The following is a 17,983-nucleotide window of genomic DNA, read 5'->3' on the forward strand; positions in this document are numbered from 1 at the left end:
TATTTCTTAAATAAATGAAAAATCTATGATTGTGCTGGGCTTTCCTTCCAGGCTGAAAATCACCACCTTTCGGGGGCAGCTAGGTGTCACAGTGGATAGAACACCAGCCTTGAATTCAGGAGGAACCAAGTTCAAATCCGATCTCAGACACTTAACACTTCCTAGCTGTGTTACCCTGGGCAAGTCACTTAACTCCAGCCTCAGAATGAATGAATGAATGAATGAATGAATAAATAAAATTTCAAAAAGACAAAAAAAAAAGACTTTTAAAAAAAAAAAGAAAGAAAATCACCACCTTTCTATGATTTAGTAGGCTTCTTGACTTTTTCCACTCCCAACCTCTTTCTGTCCAAGAAATTTTTACACAACCCTGAGCATATAGGTACACAAAATAAACAAATGAAACATTTATTGATAATAAATCATAATTTTCCAATCCCCACATTCAATTATGAGACCCCAAGAACCTGGGTAGTAGATGATGGCTTCAAATTATTGAAGCCAAAAAACTCACAACCTCTGTGACCAGCCTAGTAAAATTTAGTTAGTATCTGAATTTACCTAGTATCATCTAGTCCAAAGATAGGAGATGAAAACATCTAGAATATTCTTTTCTCAGTTTTCTCTTGTGTTGTAATCTGCCCCTACCTTACTTTTTCAGAAAACACCTCCCCTATTTTTTCATCCAAATCTCACTGCTACTCAAAGGCTCAACAAGTTCTAAATCCTCAGTAAAGTCTTCCCTATTCTAATTAACTCCACTCCAAAAGATGTGTGACCTCTGAATTCTTCTAGGACTAACTCTGAATCATATATTTGGCACTTACATCTTATATCTTCAATGTATGAAAAATAATCAATAATGCAAGTCTTATTTATCTAGCTAGAATCCATAAAGATTGTGACCACTTCACAGAGGTTTTTGGCATCAGTTTTCCAGTTTCCACCTCAAAGCTCAAATCTTACATGAAAGTATGCAAAAAACATGTTATAAAAAAAAATTACTCATGCATATATACTGTCAAAAAAAATTTTATAATTATAAAATAAAATTTAAAAAAGTATGCAAAAAAAATGTGTTAATTTCTGTAACACTCATTCAACTGAAGTCACACTCAAATCATAGTTGTATTAAAGTGACTCTGGATGCCACTGGAAGACAATTTCTGGAAGGTCCTATATTATCAAAGTAACTGAATGACTGATTTGGGGAGACAAGTTCAGCTGAGGTAAGAAAGGTCTTTCAGCAAAAGCCTTTGCCCTTGTCCACAAAGTAAAAATTTTAGTTTCAGAAACTAACAAAAATGAAGTGAGAAAGGCAAAAAGGCCTGTGACCTAGGTCAGCAAAGAAAAGAATCAAATTGGAAAAAAAAAATTTTAAATTTAAAAAAAAATCAGATCCTTAAGGCAATCAATACATAGTTTTCTGATATGAAACTTATTAAATGCCTTGCTACTTAAAACAACATTTCCTCATATTTAACAATTATGTAAATTTCCTCCAATAATCAAAATTCAAGATAATCAACCTCTAGGCAACCTAGAAACCTATATTGTGGTCAGTTAAACAAGGCTATATACTTCTACAAGAAAGGAACCAAGAAGAGAAATGGACAAAAAATGAATACTGAAACATGCAAATCTCCTTATCAGGTCAATGAAAAACATAAACTAATTATTGTTTTTTATTTGTTTTTCATTTCTACTAACCCATAATCTTTTCAACTTGTGAGAATAAGGTATAAAAGACAATCATTTTAATCATTAAAAGGCCAAGAATAAGTGAGCTGGCGCAATAGGTGGCGCAGTGGATAGAGCACCAGCCTTGAATTCAGGAGGACCAGAGTTCAAATCTGGTCTCAGACACTTAACACTTCCTAGCTGTGTGACCCTGGGCAAGTCACTTAACCCCAGCCTCAGAGAGAAAAAAAAAAAAAAAAAGAATAAGTGAGCTGCTACCAGAAGAATTTTGCGCTCATCATCACTGGTCTCTGTTTTCACATATGTTCGGTTAGCCTGGGGACTGACAGATGTCTCATAGGAGGGAACCATGGGAGAACCAGACCGATCCAATGACAGATTAGTAATACTGGCTGATCTGAAAACAAAAGACAAAAATATGAAGACATCTTGATACACAGATGTCTTTCATCATTTATTTAATTAATAAGGCACACTAATATTTTGCAGATGGAACTGTGAAAATATAAATTTGCATATATACCTGTATATGTATGCATGTGTATGTGTGTGTGTATATATATATATATACACATACATATATATATATTATATTTATCAAAACTTTTTGTGACAGTGAAGAACTAAAACAAAGAGCTAAACAACAGAGATAAGAGAAATGAAATGGGTTATCATTGCAATATTCATTATGAGAATTCAAAGAAACATAGGAAACTTGCATAAACTGATACAATGAAATTAAGCAGAACCAGGAAAACAAGATACAAAGTTTCTACAAGATAAACATCAAATACCAAAAAATTAAGAAGAAAGTTAAATGTTGTCTAATTAAAATGATCAAACATGTTATTGGAAAAGAGATGAAAAAATGAGCCTCTCTTCATTACAAAGATGCATCGGAGATTGAAATATTATCAGATGCACAGATCATTTTGATGAACACTTTTAAAAAAAATTTTTTTTTTATTCTTTATTACATGAGATAGCTCCTTAGGTAGAGAAGGAGGGATCTATCTGAAAATGGACAGCTGACTCTGAGATGCTATGTCTCAGTGGGGCAGGTAGAGCTCCAAGGAGGTGGGAAGGCTCCATTTAGGTAACGGTGCCAAGTTTTGAGGAATTCAGGGTTAGTACTCTAGGGTGCTTGTCACAAAAAGACTACATCAGGTGGTCGTTTTTAAAATATCTGGAAACCTGTTTTATTAGGAAACTAGTCAATGATTTATATGCAACCAAAAATGAATACATGTCTTTACATCAATGTGTCATCAACCACAAGGTGAAATAAAAATAAAGCTTAGATAAAAAGTAGAACTGTGTTGTAATCTAAACAAGTTAATACTGAGAGAAAAAACAGGCAAAATTGGGGGGAAAGAAAGGGGAAATAAGAGTCACCAAAAACAACCCTTAAAAAAAAATCTATGTTTGGAAACACATCTAATTCTTTTTTGGATAAAAAAAAAAGTGATTTTTTAAATAAAAAAATTTTTAAACGAAATGTTTGATAAAAATAGAATATTCAAAGAAAAATTACCAATAAAAATAAATTTAATTAAATAAGTACTTTTAAATTTTCCCATAAAGCATAACATTCAAAGTGAAACAAAGAGAAAGTTTTTCAAGCAAGTTTTTATAGATCAAATTTAGACAACAATCTTATTTACTATGAAAAAATCCTTCTTATACTTCACTTGGAAAATAAGATGATTTGACATCCTAGAAAGCAAGTGGGATATTTTCTTAAAGTAGCACTTGCCCTAAATTCTGATTAACTATTTGTTTTTTAAATCGGGACATTTCTGCAAAAAACAGAAAAGTCAGAAGAAACACCTGATTAGATATTATCTTCATGATTCACTTACAAAAACATACAAGAATTTCCAACTCTGTTACATATACACTAATTTCAGCACTTGGTGCAATCTTGCAACACAAGACATATGAGCCAGCTATCTTTTCTCATCATTTATAAATACTGTAGAAAATTTTAAATATATTAGTCAAAATTCATTAAGAGGAAATTGTATGGAGTGCTACAAAAGTCTTAGTGCAAGACTATAGGGACATACTGTATTAACATTAAAATTCCCTGCCCCTTGCTTTTTCAGTTTTAAAATGTTTAATATTACAGAATTTAACCACATTTTTTTCAAGCAACCGCATCTTTTATCAAAAGATTAAATCCCACCACCCAATTAACATACACACATACACACACACAGACACACACACACTCTTTTAAAAACCAAAGTTCCAGACAATGGCTCATTGATTTGGAGTAACATTCCACTACAAAAAGATAACTTTTTTTCTATTGTACTTCTGATTACTTACATACTCAATTCATCTTTATTCTGCAAAAGAGCATTCTGTATTCTTCTTTATTTTTCCCAGTATTCAAAACAATTCTTTTCACATTTGTTTTTAAGTTCTAGGTTCTCTCCCTTATCTCTACCCACAATAAGGAACCATATTCATCCTGCCTTTCTAATGAGTTACAAGTACCATCCTTGCATGTAGGATTGTAAAGTCCCTTATGATAATCACTTCAAGTCCCTTATGATAATCACTTTTCTGATTACCTCCTTATGCTTCTCCAGAGTCCTGTACCTGAAAATCAGATTTTTCCATTCAGTTCTAGTCTTTTCATCATGAATGTTTGAAAATCCTATTTCACTGAATAACCACATTTTCCTCTGAAGAATTATACACAGTTTGCTGGGGAGGTGATTTCTGGTTGCAATCCTAGCTCCATTGCTCTTCAAAATATCATATTCCAAGCCCTCAAATATTTTAATATAGAAGCTGCTAAATTTTGTGTTATCTTGACTGTGGCTCTTACTATATTTTCTTTCTGGATGCTTGCAATATCTTCTCCTTGACCTGGGAGTTCTGGAATTCAGCTATAATATTCTTGGGAGTTTTTATTTTGGGAGCTCTTGCAGAAGGTGATTGGTAATTTCTTTCAATTTCTATTTTACCCTTTGGTTCTAGAATATCAGGATAATTTCTTGAAAAAGAACATCCAGGCTTTTTTTTTTTTTTTTCTGATCATGACTTTTAGGTAGACTTTTAGGTAATTTTTAAATGATCTCTCCTGGATTTATTTTACAGGTCATTTTTTTTTCCAATGATATATTACACTTTTTTTTTCTATTTTTCTTTTTTGTTGTTGTTGTTTTGCTTTGTAGTATCTTGATTTCTCATAAAATCATTAGCTTCCATTTGCTAAATCTATTTTTTAAGGAATTATTTTCCTCAGTGAGTTCTCAACATTTCCTTTCCCAACTGGCCAATTTTGCTTTTAAGGCATTCTTCTCTTCATTAGCTTTTCATATTTACTTTTGCACCTCTCTCAATACTTTTTCTAATTTTTCCTCTCTTTCTTACTGAGCTCAATTCTTATTTTTCTTGGAGTCTCTAGATGTAGGAGTTTTGACTTTGTTATCTTCTGAGTATGTGTTTTGATCTTCCTTGTCACCACAATAACTTTCAATGATCAGAAACTTTTGTTTTCTGCTCATTTTTCTAGCTTATTTATTACTCTTAATGTAGTTCCAGGGTAGAAGATTATCCCAAGTTGCAGCTGTTTTCAGAAATCCTTCCAGGAGTCTGACCACAAGTACTCTTTTCTGCCCTGGAGCTATTAGGTATGTCCCTGGCCCCACTGTAGTTATAAGATCTAGTATGCTGGTTGGGGCTCTGCTGATTGGGGTTGCTCTGGTACTGGACACCAGATTCCCACCCCATTGCCGCAGACCCTCTCCACTGACCTTCTGAATTCTTCCTGGTATCCTAGGCTGAGAGGTCCAGAAAGCCTCCAGCACTGCCACTGATTCAGAGGTTGGCCCAGGCTGGGGCTGCATTGGGGGCTTTGCCAGAATGCTCTGCATTTGGACTGCACACTGAATTCCCACCCTGGCAAAACAGACCTTTTCTGCTCTGCTTCTAAATTGCCTTCAGCTTGAAAATGTTCTACTTCATCTTTGTGTGTGTTCTACTGCTCTAAAATTTGTTCAGAGTCATTATTTTAAAGAATTTGGAGCAGTTTGGGGGAGACGTAGGACAAATCCCTGCCTATGCTCCACCATCTTGGCTCCGCCCTCATTCACACACTTTGAAGAGGCAAATAAAAGCTCAGGATGGAGTTGTGTCTTCCCTCTCAGGCCCCTATGAATTCAAACATAGTAAAACTTCTACAACTTCTATTTTGAAAAGATATATTCCTACACTGTGCAAAACATTTTATAATATCCTATAACAATCCTATGAAGTAAACATGGCTTTCATATTTCATAAAGCCATTAGGATTAAATGTTTAAGTAAGTTTGTTTGGTTTTTTTTTTAACTTATTAATGACACAGGATGGAAAAAAGTTACTTTGTGGTTTCTAGTCTGTCACTTTACCCCATTTAAGTTATGCCATATGTAATTTTTCTTTTTCAAAGTCTGAGTCTTCTATTATTACCATTTAGTCATCTTCCCCTATATTCACTGCCCACTTGACAGAATTCTGTCATCTTAATGGTAGAATGTTTTAACTCCGTAAAGAACTTTCTATTTTAGCCCATGAGTTGCAATGACACGGAATTCTATGATTCTATGTGAGAGTCATGATCTCACAAAGATCAACAAAAATATAGTTCTTACCATTTCAAAAGTTAAGATAGTCTAAATTTTATAAAGCATTGTTTCTCTTTGTAACAAAGGAAGGTTCAATTTGTTGGATGAGTTGAAGTGACAAATACAAACAAAAATATCAACAAAACATACTTTTTAAATTTAAAAACTGTATCAAAATAATATGGCCCATTCCCTAAAAATCACCTTCTCAAATAAAAATACCTTATTTGAAATATGAACCCCTAAAATTTGCTACACAAAAATCTATCTATTCATTCCTCCCTATTTAACCACATACTTGGATTCTTGTTTTAATATGTCATTAAAACTATTGTGCTTCTGCTGGTAATGATTAAGCACATCCAAAAAGATAGTGATTTCTGTAAGAAACACCTATATCTCTATCAAAAATCTTAGCTTAGCCTCCAAATCTCACAAATCTCACCTTCCTCTTTGGCCACTCGCTCCACAAACTACGCCCAGGAAGCCTGAGCCCCTGGAAAGAAGCATTTTTTAAAAGCTGAAGCAGACTACTAGTACAAAAGAAAGGTCAAAATGTCTATGTAGAATCATGATACAGCAGAGAGGGCTTTGGTTTTTTTTCAGGCATTTCATTCACGTCCAACTCTTTTATGACCCCAATTGGGGTTTCATCGGCAAAGATACTCAAGAGGTTTTCCATTTCCTTCTCTGGCTCATTTTACAGACAAATAACTGAGGCAAATAAGGTTAAGTGGCTTGTCTGGGATCACATAGCTAATAAGTGTCTGAAGCAAAATTTGAACTCAGGACAATAAGTCTTCTGAACCCCAGGTCCTCTTATCCCTTGCAGCACCTAGCTGTCCCAATGGATTAAGTCATTTAACCAGTCTATGCCTCAGTTAATTCATCTCTCTAATAAGGATTTCAGCATTGATGGCCTCTAAAATCTTTACTATGATCCCAGAACCCTGAAGGAGATTTTCATAGACTGATGATTTATCTGGGGGGAAAAAAACATGTTTTAGATATGAGCCAACACATCCCAATCACTAATGCTGCTAGGAAATTTACAGGTGAATTATATTTCATTTTCTGTTCTTAATGTCCAAATGCAGCTAATGAAAAGACAATTTAATGTATTCCATATATATCTTCTCCCACAAAATAGTTTCAAAGCCACATTTACTGGAGTAGCTAACAAAAGTTTTAAATGATAGCTAATACTATAAAATGTCAGTATCTCACTATATCCCATGAAATCAAAACTAAATTTAAGCCTTTATTTAAAGCTGGTTTCTAAAATGAAAGTCAAAAAATTAAAAAATTAAAAAAGCCAAGATGACTTTGATTATATGCAAAAAGGCAGATTTAATGAGAAGTATAGTACCCTGACTGGCAACTCACACAAAAACAATTCCGACACAATGGAAAATATGCAATGGATGCATAATCCTTGAATTTATTCTCTAAAAACTGCTTTTGAAAAATTATCAAATAATATGTATGCATAAATATGTATGCATATATTGGATTTACCATATTTCTACCATTTCTGTTGGACTACTTGCCATCTAAATGAGGGGATGGGGGAAGGGAGGAAAAATTGGAACACAAAGTTTCATAAGGGTTAATATCAAAGAATTATCCTTGCAGTTTTGAAAAATAAAAAGCTTTAGTTAAAAAAAAAATACAAAAAAAAAAAGTTATCACGGTGTGAAAGAAAGTGAGGGTCAAGTAACAGGTTGTCACCTCAGCTCTGTCACTAAATCAAGGAATCAGTGAACAGGTCTTAAACCTCCCTAGGCTGAGATTTTCACATCTGAAGTGAAAAGATTATTTCTAAAGGTTCCTTCAAGTTCTAACATTTTGATTCTAATTAATTTCAGGGAGGGTGATTTAAGCTCTATCAAATAACCTATCCAGAATTTCTCACAAAAAGAAATTTAGATTTTTTTTCTTTTGGCTGCATTTTGAAAAAAAATGTTCTATGAACTGTGAGCATTTATCAAATTATTTATAAATTTGGAGCAAGATCCTATTTGTTACTTACAAATAATTGCTAAGAAAAAAATACTGTGCTTTTATGGGGGGTAAAATGAGTTTGGTACAGTGAATATGACACTAAGCTTAGAATATGGAGCCCTGAGAACAGATTCCACTTAAGATATTATTAACAGCAGTAGGTACAAATTACTAACCTCTCAAAGATGAAGTTTCCCTAACTATAAAACTGAGATAACGTAATAAAGGTATTGTAAAGGAAATATTTTGCAAATCTTAATGCTACAAAAACATAATTTCTTATCATTAATATTACCAGATAACTGAAGCAATGACTTTTAAAGAACTGGGGGAAAAGTATACCATAAGTGAATCAGAACTTTGTTACTTTGGTTCTAACACTATATAAAAAGTAATCTGCAGAGGTTCCATTTGCTATTTTACCTATTTCGAGCAGGAGATTTTCCAGCATCTTCTTGAACAGACACAAGTCTTGTTGAGAGAGTACTACTTGAGGAGTCTGGATGAATCAAACTAAGAAGAAAATAAAAAATCTTTATCACAAACAATAAAATTAAATTACTGAACCGGTTGTTTAAAAAAAAGTTCCTCACCAGCCCTGAATTCAGGAGGACCCGAGTTCAAATCTGGTCTCAGACACTTAACACTTCCTAGCTGTGTGCCCTGAGCAAGTCACTTAACCGCAGCCTCAGGGGGAAAAAAAAATTCCTATAATTAAGTTATAAAATATCCTCCAGTCTAAAAATATCTGAAGTGTCAAAAAATATTCTTTTAAAGTATTAAATAAGGAAACTAAATAGCACAAATAAAAGAACAGCAATTCAGGAAGTCTAATTATAATGAATGTGCTTTCACGTGTGGCTTTAATAAATCTAATTTTAATTTATAGTCAAACTATAAATAAAACAATGAGGATAATTATTAAAATTCTTTACTAAAAAAATGAAGGACTAAAAAAAAAATCTGATGTCTTTAGGCAAGTCATTTATCCCCAATTGCCTCTAAAAGAAATCTAATTTATCAATGCTTTCCATATTCATTTTCCAGTATAGATAACAAAGCACAAGTTTTTTATATTTGCAGGTCACACATGCAAAGCAGGAAACTAGTAGGCCTCAATTCATGCCTTCTTCCAAAGAAAAGAGTACAGCTATTTGAAATAACAAAACAGACAATAAACCTAAAAATTACAGTAGGACATAATTTTATGGCAAGGGTAGAAACCCAAGCTATCCTTGTAAATAAATAAATTAGCAGTTATTATTGAGAATATTGAGCACAAAAACCCAATTTTAATCATAACAAATAAAGTTTATAAGCAGCATACAAATCTTCCTTTTCCATTCAATTTCATGTCATGAGGTACTAAATCAGGTCTCTATTATCTACCTCACTTTTTAAGGTGGCCTCTAAATAATTTCCTAAATCATAATTCTGATCTTTCTTCTCCAAACTCAAGAAACTTTAAGAGTACTCTGTGACTGTGAGTAATTTCCCAATTCCTTTAGCAAATAGTTAAGTCCCTCTACAATATGACTTTCGAAGACTGATACCCCACTTCACCATATATTTGTATTCTAACCAAAATAGATTAATTGCTTTTCCCATACCCAAAATTGGTATTTCATTTAAAGTATTATATAAAATGGGAATTTTCTATACTATTTCTAATTTGAAAGAATCAACATATCTTTAAGATCAGATCTGTATTATACTAAAATTCAATTTATTAGTCAATAATCATATATTTACAAGACTTTGAGAGAACTGCATATGTTGCTGAGTCAAGACACCTTTGAATAAATTAGCTTTTGAAAACAGTTCAGCAGAATCTCAGGAACTTCCCTCAGGAGCAAAGGCAAGTTTCTAGTTGCTTTACTTCTTAGCGGTGCAAGTATGGCTACAGCTGTCATAATAAAAATTGGGTAGAGGATGAAGTTGGAGAAAAGGTTCAATATCTTCCCCAGAAGGGAACTCCCTTATGGCAACTGAACATGAAAAGGAGAGTGGAATAAGACTAACTAAAGTGATCGCCTTTTCTCTTCCTCCCTACCTCAATAGAGGACTTCCTATGGGATGAAGTGTTAAAAAAAGAAGCTAGTTAGTTAAAAAAGTAGGGGCAGCTAGGTGTGCAGTGGTTAGAGCACCAGCCTTGAAGTCAGGAGGACCTGAGTTCCAATCTGGTCTCAGACACTTAACACTTCTTAGTGGTGTGACCCTGGGCAAATCACTTAACCCCAATTGCCTCAGCAAAAAAAAAAAAAAAAAAAAAAGATAAAGGGAATATTATGGATGAAATGGCTTATCATATACACCAAACAGGGGTGCTGGTTTTCATAAACAGGCTAGTTAATATGCTTACTTATATATATATATATATATATGCAAAATTTGATAGTGATCTGGAATGGAGCATTTTGCAGAAAGTATTCACAAATGTGGGAAAAAAATGAGTTGATGTGTGCTATAATAAAATTTAACTTACTTTTCACATATCACTAATCTTAGACTATAATGCAAACTCAAAAGAGCTGAGAATATTAGCACGTTATCTTGAAAAAATTGTTTATAAATTCATTTATCACTCCTTTCTTGGAGAAGAAAGTGTCTCTCCCCTTCCTACCACAACAATCCTTACTCAATTTTATGCCTTTTTCTCTTTGTAGCAATCTTCTAACAAAAAACATTTATATAGTTAAATGGATTTATAATTGATCTAGGAATGAGTCTGATTCTCCATTCCCACAGAGTGATACCATAATAAAGATACTGATTCAAACATGCTCCCTGGGCATGCAAAAGAAGGCCAAGACCTTCATACCTGATACACAAATAGAAGGTTACTTTAAGTCAAATTCCTACTATAATGTCTACAGAAGTCTTTAGAGTTCATTTTATGTATTTTCAAGATAATTATTCATATTACATTCTGAAAGTTAAATGCTCTATCCATCAAATATTTTCAGCATCCTATTTCATGAAATCATAGTCTAAAACCACTCCAAAACAAAGAATCTTCTTTTAGAAATGATTACACTTTGTCTAATCATATTAACAAGTTAGATACTTGTTATTTGTAGTCTAAAGTAGCAAGCAAAAATATTTTTCTGAAAGCCAACAGTTAAAATATGACTCCTTGAGCTAACCAAAAGTTTGATATTAAACTGAGAAAAAAAAAAAGTTCAAGAAAACATTAACCAGAAATTGATAAACATAGAATTCTTATTTAGAACAATTATAGAAACTTCCAAAAGAGCTTCACCAATACCCTTTTATATTCATATAAACAGAAGAATTTGTTGGGTTTTTTTGGGGGGAGAGAAGAGTGGTAGAATGTAGGAAGTGAGATTGATAGTATCATTTCAGGGAAAAGAAAGTGGTTGGTAAATTTTTTTTTTTAAGTCTTATTCATAAAATATGTTAATCTCCTTTAGGCAAATCAAAGCAAAAAGAAAAAAAGTGACACTGATTTGAAAAAAATGATTCAAAGGAAATGTATCTTTTAATTAAGGAGTTCTTAATCTGGCATCCACAGATGTGGATGTATAAATGTCAAGGGATACACGAATTTAGATGGGACAAAAACTTTATCTTTATTTCTATGTATTTGTTTCATTTGTAATTCTACATATTTTGGTTTGGGCATATAAAAACCTTACAAGAAGGGGTCTATAGGCTTCACAAGAATGTCAAAGGGGACCACAAGACAAAAAGGTGAAAAAGTCCTAGTCTAACAAAACCATCTAACTTTAGATTGTAATCTCGAAATACTAGTTTTTTCCCCTGAGGCAATTGGGGTTAAGTGACTTGCCCAGGGTCACACAGCTAGGACGTGGTAAGTGTCTGAGACCAGATTTAAACTCAGGTCCTCCTGAATTAGGGCTGGTGCTCTATCCACTGTGCCACCTAGCTGCACAAAATACTAAAATTTTAAACCATCTCCCCACCACCACTGCCATGATTCTCACATTCACACTCTCTCTCTCTCTCTCTCTCTCTCTCTCTCTCTCTCTCTCTCTCTCTCGCTCTCTCTCTCTCTCTCTCGCTCTCTCTCTCTCTGTCGCTCTCTCTCTCTCTGTCGCTCTCTCTCTCTCTCTCTCTCTCTCTCTCTCTCACACACACACACACACACACACACACACTCTCTCTCTCTCTCTCTCTCTCTCTCTCTCTCTCTCTCTCTCTCTCTCTCTCTCTCTCTCTCTCTCTCTCATATACACACACAGAGACAAGATTTCCAATACCTTTGCCAGGCTAAATCCTCCTCTAGAAATATATTACGGCTTGCTTTTCGACTACCAACAGGTGTCCGTGGTTCAATGGGATCGAGTATAGAAACAGAAGAAGCAGAATCTGAGAGAGCATTCAAATCCTCCCCAATGGAATTACTATCTGTTGAATGAGCATAACTTAAAGCTATTTTTCGACAATAAGTACAAGCTCGAAGATCCCCTAAAGGAAAAATTGAAAAGAATGTGATTAGAAATGTTGCCAGACAAAATATTTTATTTTTTTAGGTTAAAAGCTAATGTCATGAATTCTAATTAGTAAACAGAAGACTCATTGAGTTATCATAAATAAGCAAAGGAAAAAACCTTTTAAGTATTCAATTGGCCTATTATTTTAAAAAATTCAAGAACCAATATTCAGCTATGTAAACTACTTATTTCAATACTTAATCAGGTGCCTGTTGAAGCTGATCTTGACATCAGGGAGGTGCTACCATGACATGCAAATGAAATGGATTTGAGGGAGGGAGGACGGGGCAAGGTCACCTGTCTCACTTTGCCTACCAGAGCCATCTGGCTAAAGAGCAAGACAATAGGAAGTAGCTCTGGATGCAGCAGGAGACCTTGGCCTTTTTAAGTGGAGGTCTTCAACAAGCCTCATTTGACTGTGGCCCCATCCATTCAGTGATTAAGACTAGGTAGTAATTGTTAGGCAAAGCAGAAAAGATTTGGCTGTAAACTACAAGGAGAGAAGAAAAAATTTTAATTAATCTCACTGTTATTAGGCCCTGAAAAGGAGCTTCTCATGTAATGTACCATAAATGAAAATACTAGAATACAGCTGGAGCTTCAGTCACAATGTAGAAATATTTCTTATAATAAAGTCATCAGGAAACAGAACTATCTTTAAGGGCAAAATATCCTTAATTCAGCAAGTACAGAGGAATTTGTTTGTGTCAAGAGCTCTCTAGTGCATCTGGACTACAAAGCTGCACATGGAAGCTGACCAAAGAGAAAAATAGAACAAATACAGGGCCTCAGTCTCTTAGCAATCCTCCTCACAAGGGCCAAAGCAATATTCCTCAAGCAGAGATCTAACTATATTCTTCTTTGTGAGTCCCAGCGTCCACTCTACCTTTCCCAACTTCCTGGATTAGTGGATGTTCCTCATATATGGGCATTTGTTCCATCATCCATGTCTATGTTTTGGTACAGACTGCTCCTCTGCCTGGAATGCTCATTCACCTCACCTCTGCCTCTCAGAATTCTTACTTTCCTTCAAAGCGCAGCTTTGAAAGTACCACCTTCTAGATGAGAGTAGTCCCTCTCCCTAGAAATGACCTAGTATTTAATGCTTTATACATACTTTTATCATATACTTAGATGGATATAAGTTGCTTCTGCCATTTTTATCTCCATATCCCTAGCCCCTAACATAGAATAAAGTGTGTTTGATAAGGGCTTTTTGACCATCCAAATGCGAGCCAAAAGAGAGGATTTTTATCACTGTCCTAAAAAAAAAAAAAAAAAAAAAAAAAAAAAAAAAAAAAAACCTGCAGAAGAAATGCATTTAATAGTAGCTGCTAATACCTCATGCATCAGGTGCAATGATTATAAGCCCATTCTTAGCAGTTCAGATGCTATTTTCCTAAAAGGACAAGTCTGTAAAGTATACCTGCAGACTTGACCTATTCTGCTTCAGCTCACTTTGATCTCACTGATATCCCCTCTCCAACTACTCTCAGTTCAGGGTTAGGATGCTCCCTGTTTAAATATGTTTACATAACACAGTGAAGTGATACTGCTCAGAGCAGAGGTTGGCAAACCATGACTCCTAAGCCACAGTAGATCAAATGCATGAAAAGCCAAAATTCAAAGCTCATTTCTGACACTGACTTGTTATAAATAAGCTATGTCACATAACCTCTATATGCTTTAAATCCCTGCCTAAAAACTTAGCTACTAAATCATAAACTAAAATCTGCCTCAGTGGAGTGAATACCCATACTGATAATTTCCCATGCTAATGCAATCACAGATCCTTTGCAAAGTCACAAACAAATACTCTGGGGAAATGCAACAAACATCTCAAACAAACAGTAAGTTTTTCCTAATTCCCCCCAAGATGCTAAGTGTCTCTTCCCAAAAACTGCTAATAGAATATAGGTTCCTCTTCCCAAAAAAAGATATGCTATTTCTCCTAAAAGTATTTAAGTTTCCTCAGAGACACTGATGATGTCTGGGTTAAAAAATTTTTATTATAAAAGGTGATTTTTTTTTTTTTTCCTCTCTGAGGCTGGGGTTAAGTGACTTGCCCAGGATCACACAGCTAGGAAGTGTTAAGTGTCTGAGGCCAAATTTGAACTCGGATCCTCCTGAATTCAAGGCTGGTGCTCTATCCACTGTGCCACCTAGCTGCCCCATATATAAAAGGTGACTTTTGACATAGACCAGAAGACCATAAAATCTAGTGTCTGATGAACTTAATGGTAGTATTTGCTGATATTTTACTAAGCAAACATATTCAAGAATAACATAATAAGATTATATTCTTCTAACAGAAATACTATTGGAAGAGTAAAATAAATTCAATTCTTATAACACCTAAAGTCATCCCACAAGTTTAAATATTCTGAGAATATTTTTTCAGCTAAGTTATTGATGACAGAAACCCATTAATTCATATTTTATTTTCAATCATTATTATACTAAAGTTGGCTTATAGCCATATCTTCATAATTTACATACAGATTCATAAGTTATAATACAATAATATACAAAATCTCAGTATTTAAACAGTGACAAGAGAAAAGTTATTGTTAAAATAAAGAAAAAAGCAGCATAAGTGAGTACATCATTCCTTCCTTCAAATATTTCTACACATCTAACATATAGAATGCACTAAAAATAGCACAAACATAGGTTAAGATCCCCAAAAGGCGGAAATGAAAACACACCTTTCAACAGGAATAAGTTTCATTATTTTCTGTTTTATTTTCTTTAGGGAAATGGTTTTATCTTCTTTAGGGAAATAAGACTTGAAAGTTTGGAATATTAAAATGTATACTTGTTCAGTGCAACTTTTATCCAATAAAGTCTCTTTGATCCTTAGATCTATAATACACGAAGCTTGCAAAAGCTTATTTTTAGCATCTAATAAATTTGCATAAGAGTAACAGGAAATAAATAATAAAGCAGCCCATACTGTTAGTTTTATTTCAAATTTGTTGTTTAATCATCTGTCATGTCCAATTCCTCATTTTCTTAGCAAAGATACTGACTGGAGTGGTTTGCCATTTCCTTCTCTAGCTCATTTTACAGGACACTGGCGGCAAACAGGGTTATGTGACTTATCCAGGGTCAAGGTCAGGATGAATCTTCCAGACTTCAGGCCCTACACTCTATTCACTGTGCCACCTAGCTGCCCTTATTTCAAAAAAGTTCATTATTTCTTTAAAGCAATTAATTTGAGGGTCAGAGGACTCACCTTTTAGTAACAAACTAAAATAATTTAGATTTCTCTGGGAATCACCTCTCTTCAAGAGCCTTCAGCAAATTTCTTGGTATATAAGAAGCTACATATATTAATATACATTTCTCTTAATATATTTTCATCTAACATTTTTAAACATTAACTCAAATTTAAGATTTCAGTGTACTATGAATTTCATTTTCTTAGCCAATCATAAAAATTCTACAGGTTATATCACTCTAATGACATTTACTTGTGCTGCCTTGTATTATTACTCCTTTATATAATACACATTCAAATACTTGTTGAATAAATGAATGATGGGTTATATATTGCCAAAAAATATCATTATAAAAATGATCATGACTATCAGAAGTACAGGCTTACCTGTATAGCCCATAAATTTTCCAGGGATTTCCTGATTACAGCATCGACTACAGAAGATCTGACCACATAGCCGGCAATGGTGTCTACGCCTAAAGGTAGTAAACTTCTCACTACAGTCATAACATTCTTTACATTGACTATCTGGCATCCAGTACTGTTTCAGGTCACTATCCTGTAACATAAAAAGTGATATGTTTGATTTGTTTGTGGGGTTTTTTTTAAATCACAGAAAAAAAAAAAAAAATTCAAGACTCAATGAAAGAAACAATTTTTAAAAAGCAATAGCATATATTTACCATCCCAGAAACGTCACAATTCTCTCTCCTCAAAAATTTACATTGGGATCCAAGTACACAGAATAGAGTTTTATCATTGGCTTTGCCATTACTTTAAGAAGTACAACAGCACATGTGAGGCTGCTATCTAAGGTTGCCCTCCCTGGAACTGCATCTGTCAAGAATCAAGGATGGGTCCTGACCCAGTATCTTAACCTGCTTCATTTTGCATATTATTAATTTGAAAATTGGGAGTGGGTTTCCATATATGCTTTTACTACTATTTTTTAAACACTTGTAATCCAAATTCAGTATTTGACATGCAAGGAAGATACAAAAAGAAAATTTTTAATGTAAAAAAGAATTTTGCTCTGTTTAAAGAAACTGATTAATATTCTAAAAAGATTCACTGTATAGAACATTCAAGTGTTTTTCATATGCAGAAAATGCACAATTACACACATACAGCCAGTCTGTTTTTACTCCTACTACTGAAGTACAAATGTTTTAGATATTAAAGAATAGTCTGGAACACACTAAGATACAAGTTCTGTAATTTCTGCTATTTTCTATCTTTGAAATAAATCACCGGAATACTGATAATACTTGGCCCATTTAACTCAATTCCCTTAAATTGGTATCTAGGCAAGTGTCCATGGCAACTAAGAGCATTGTCAAAACACAGCCAGGAAAGAAGGCATTAATGCCACCACCAGTCATTACCATGTTTCTCAACCAACTTTTTGAAAATCCTATCACTGGGTCCTTGAATTTCACTTAATACTTGAATAACTGAATTCTAATATAATCAATTTACTCTGTAATCTCATCTATTTTATTTTAGGTATTTAGAAACATTAGGCTGAGAAGGGCTTGAAATAGGCTTTACAAGACAGTTATAGGGACCCAGACACACAAATAATGTCTAAAGCCACATGCTACCTCTATGATCTGCAACAAGTTATTTAAGTGAAAAGGAGCCTTGGTTTCCTCTGTGGCAATCAAGGGGTCTGAATAAGATAATTTCTGAGGTCCTAAGGCAACCACAGGTCCTTCACAATCAAATTTGTTGTTGTTTTTCAATTGTTTCCGACTCTGCTTGGCTAAGATATTGGGATGGTTAACCATTTCCTTCTCTAGCTCTTCAGCAGATGAGGAACTGAGGCAAATAGAATTAATTGACCTGCCCAGAGTCACCCAGCTAAAAAGTGGCTAAGACTGGATCTGAACTCAGGAAGAAGTCTTCCCAATTCCATGCCCAGTGCTCCATCCACTTCACACCTACCTGCCTT

At 34.1% G+C, this 17,983-nt stretch overlaps 1 protein-coding gene across 8 annotated transcripts in view; it reads right to left on the reverse strand.

The window, feature by feature from the left end:
• PIKFYVE (phosphoinositide kinase, FYVE-type zinc finger containing) overlaps positions 1 to 17,983 on the reverse strand; it is a 106,574-nt gene that overhangs the window by 65,390 nt on the left and 23,201 nt on the right. For all 8 annotated transcript variants that reach the window (XM_074298874.1, XM_074298873.1, XM_074298875.1 and 5 more), the window contains 4 exons: positions 16,417 to 16,588; positions 12,573 to 12,780; positions 8,752 to 8,841; positions 1,960 to 2,098 (listed from right to left, as the gene is read on the reverse strand). In XM_074298874.1, the coding sequence (XP_074154975.1) occupies positions 1,960 to 2,098; positions 8,752 to 8,841; positions 12,573 to 12,780; positions 16,417 to 16,588 (609 nt within the window). The remainder of the gene's footprint in view (positions 1 to 1,959; positions 2,099 to 8,751; positions 8,842 to 12,572; positions 12,781 to 16,416; positions 16,589 to 17,983) is intronic.

Source organism: Sminthopsis crassicaudata, chromosome 3 (assembly GCF_048593235.1).
Source record: "Sminthopsis crassicaudata isolate SCR6 chromosome 3, ASM4859323v1, whole genome shotgun sequence".
Lineage (NCBI taxonomy): Eukaryota > Metazoa > Chordata > Mammalia > Dasyuromorphia > Dasyuridae > Sminthopsis > Sminthopsis crassicaudata.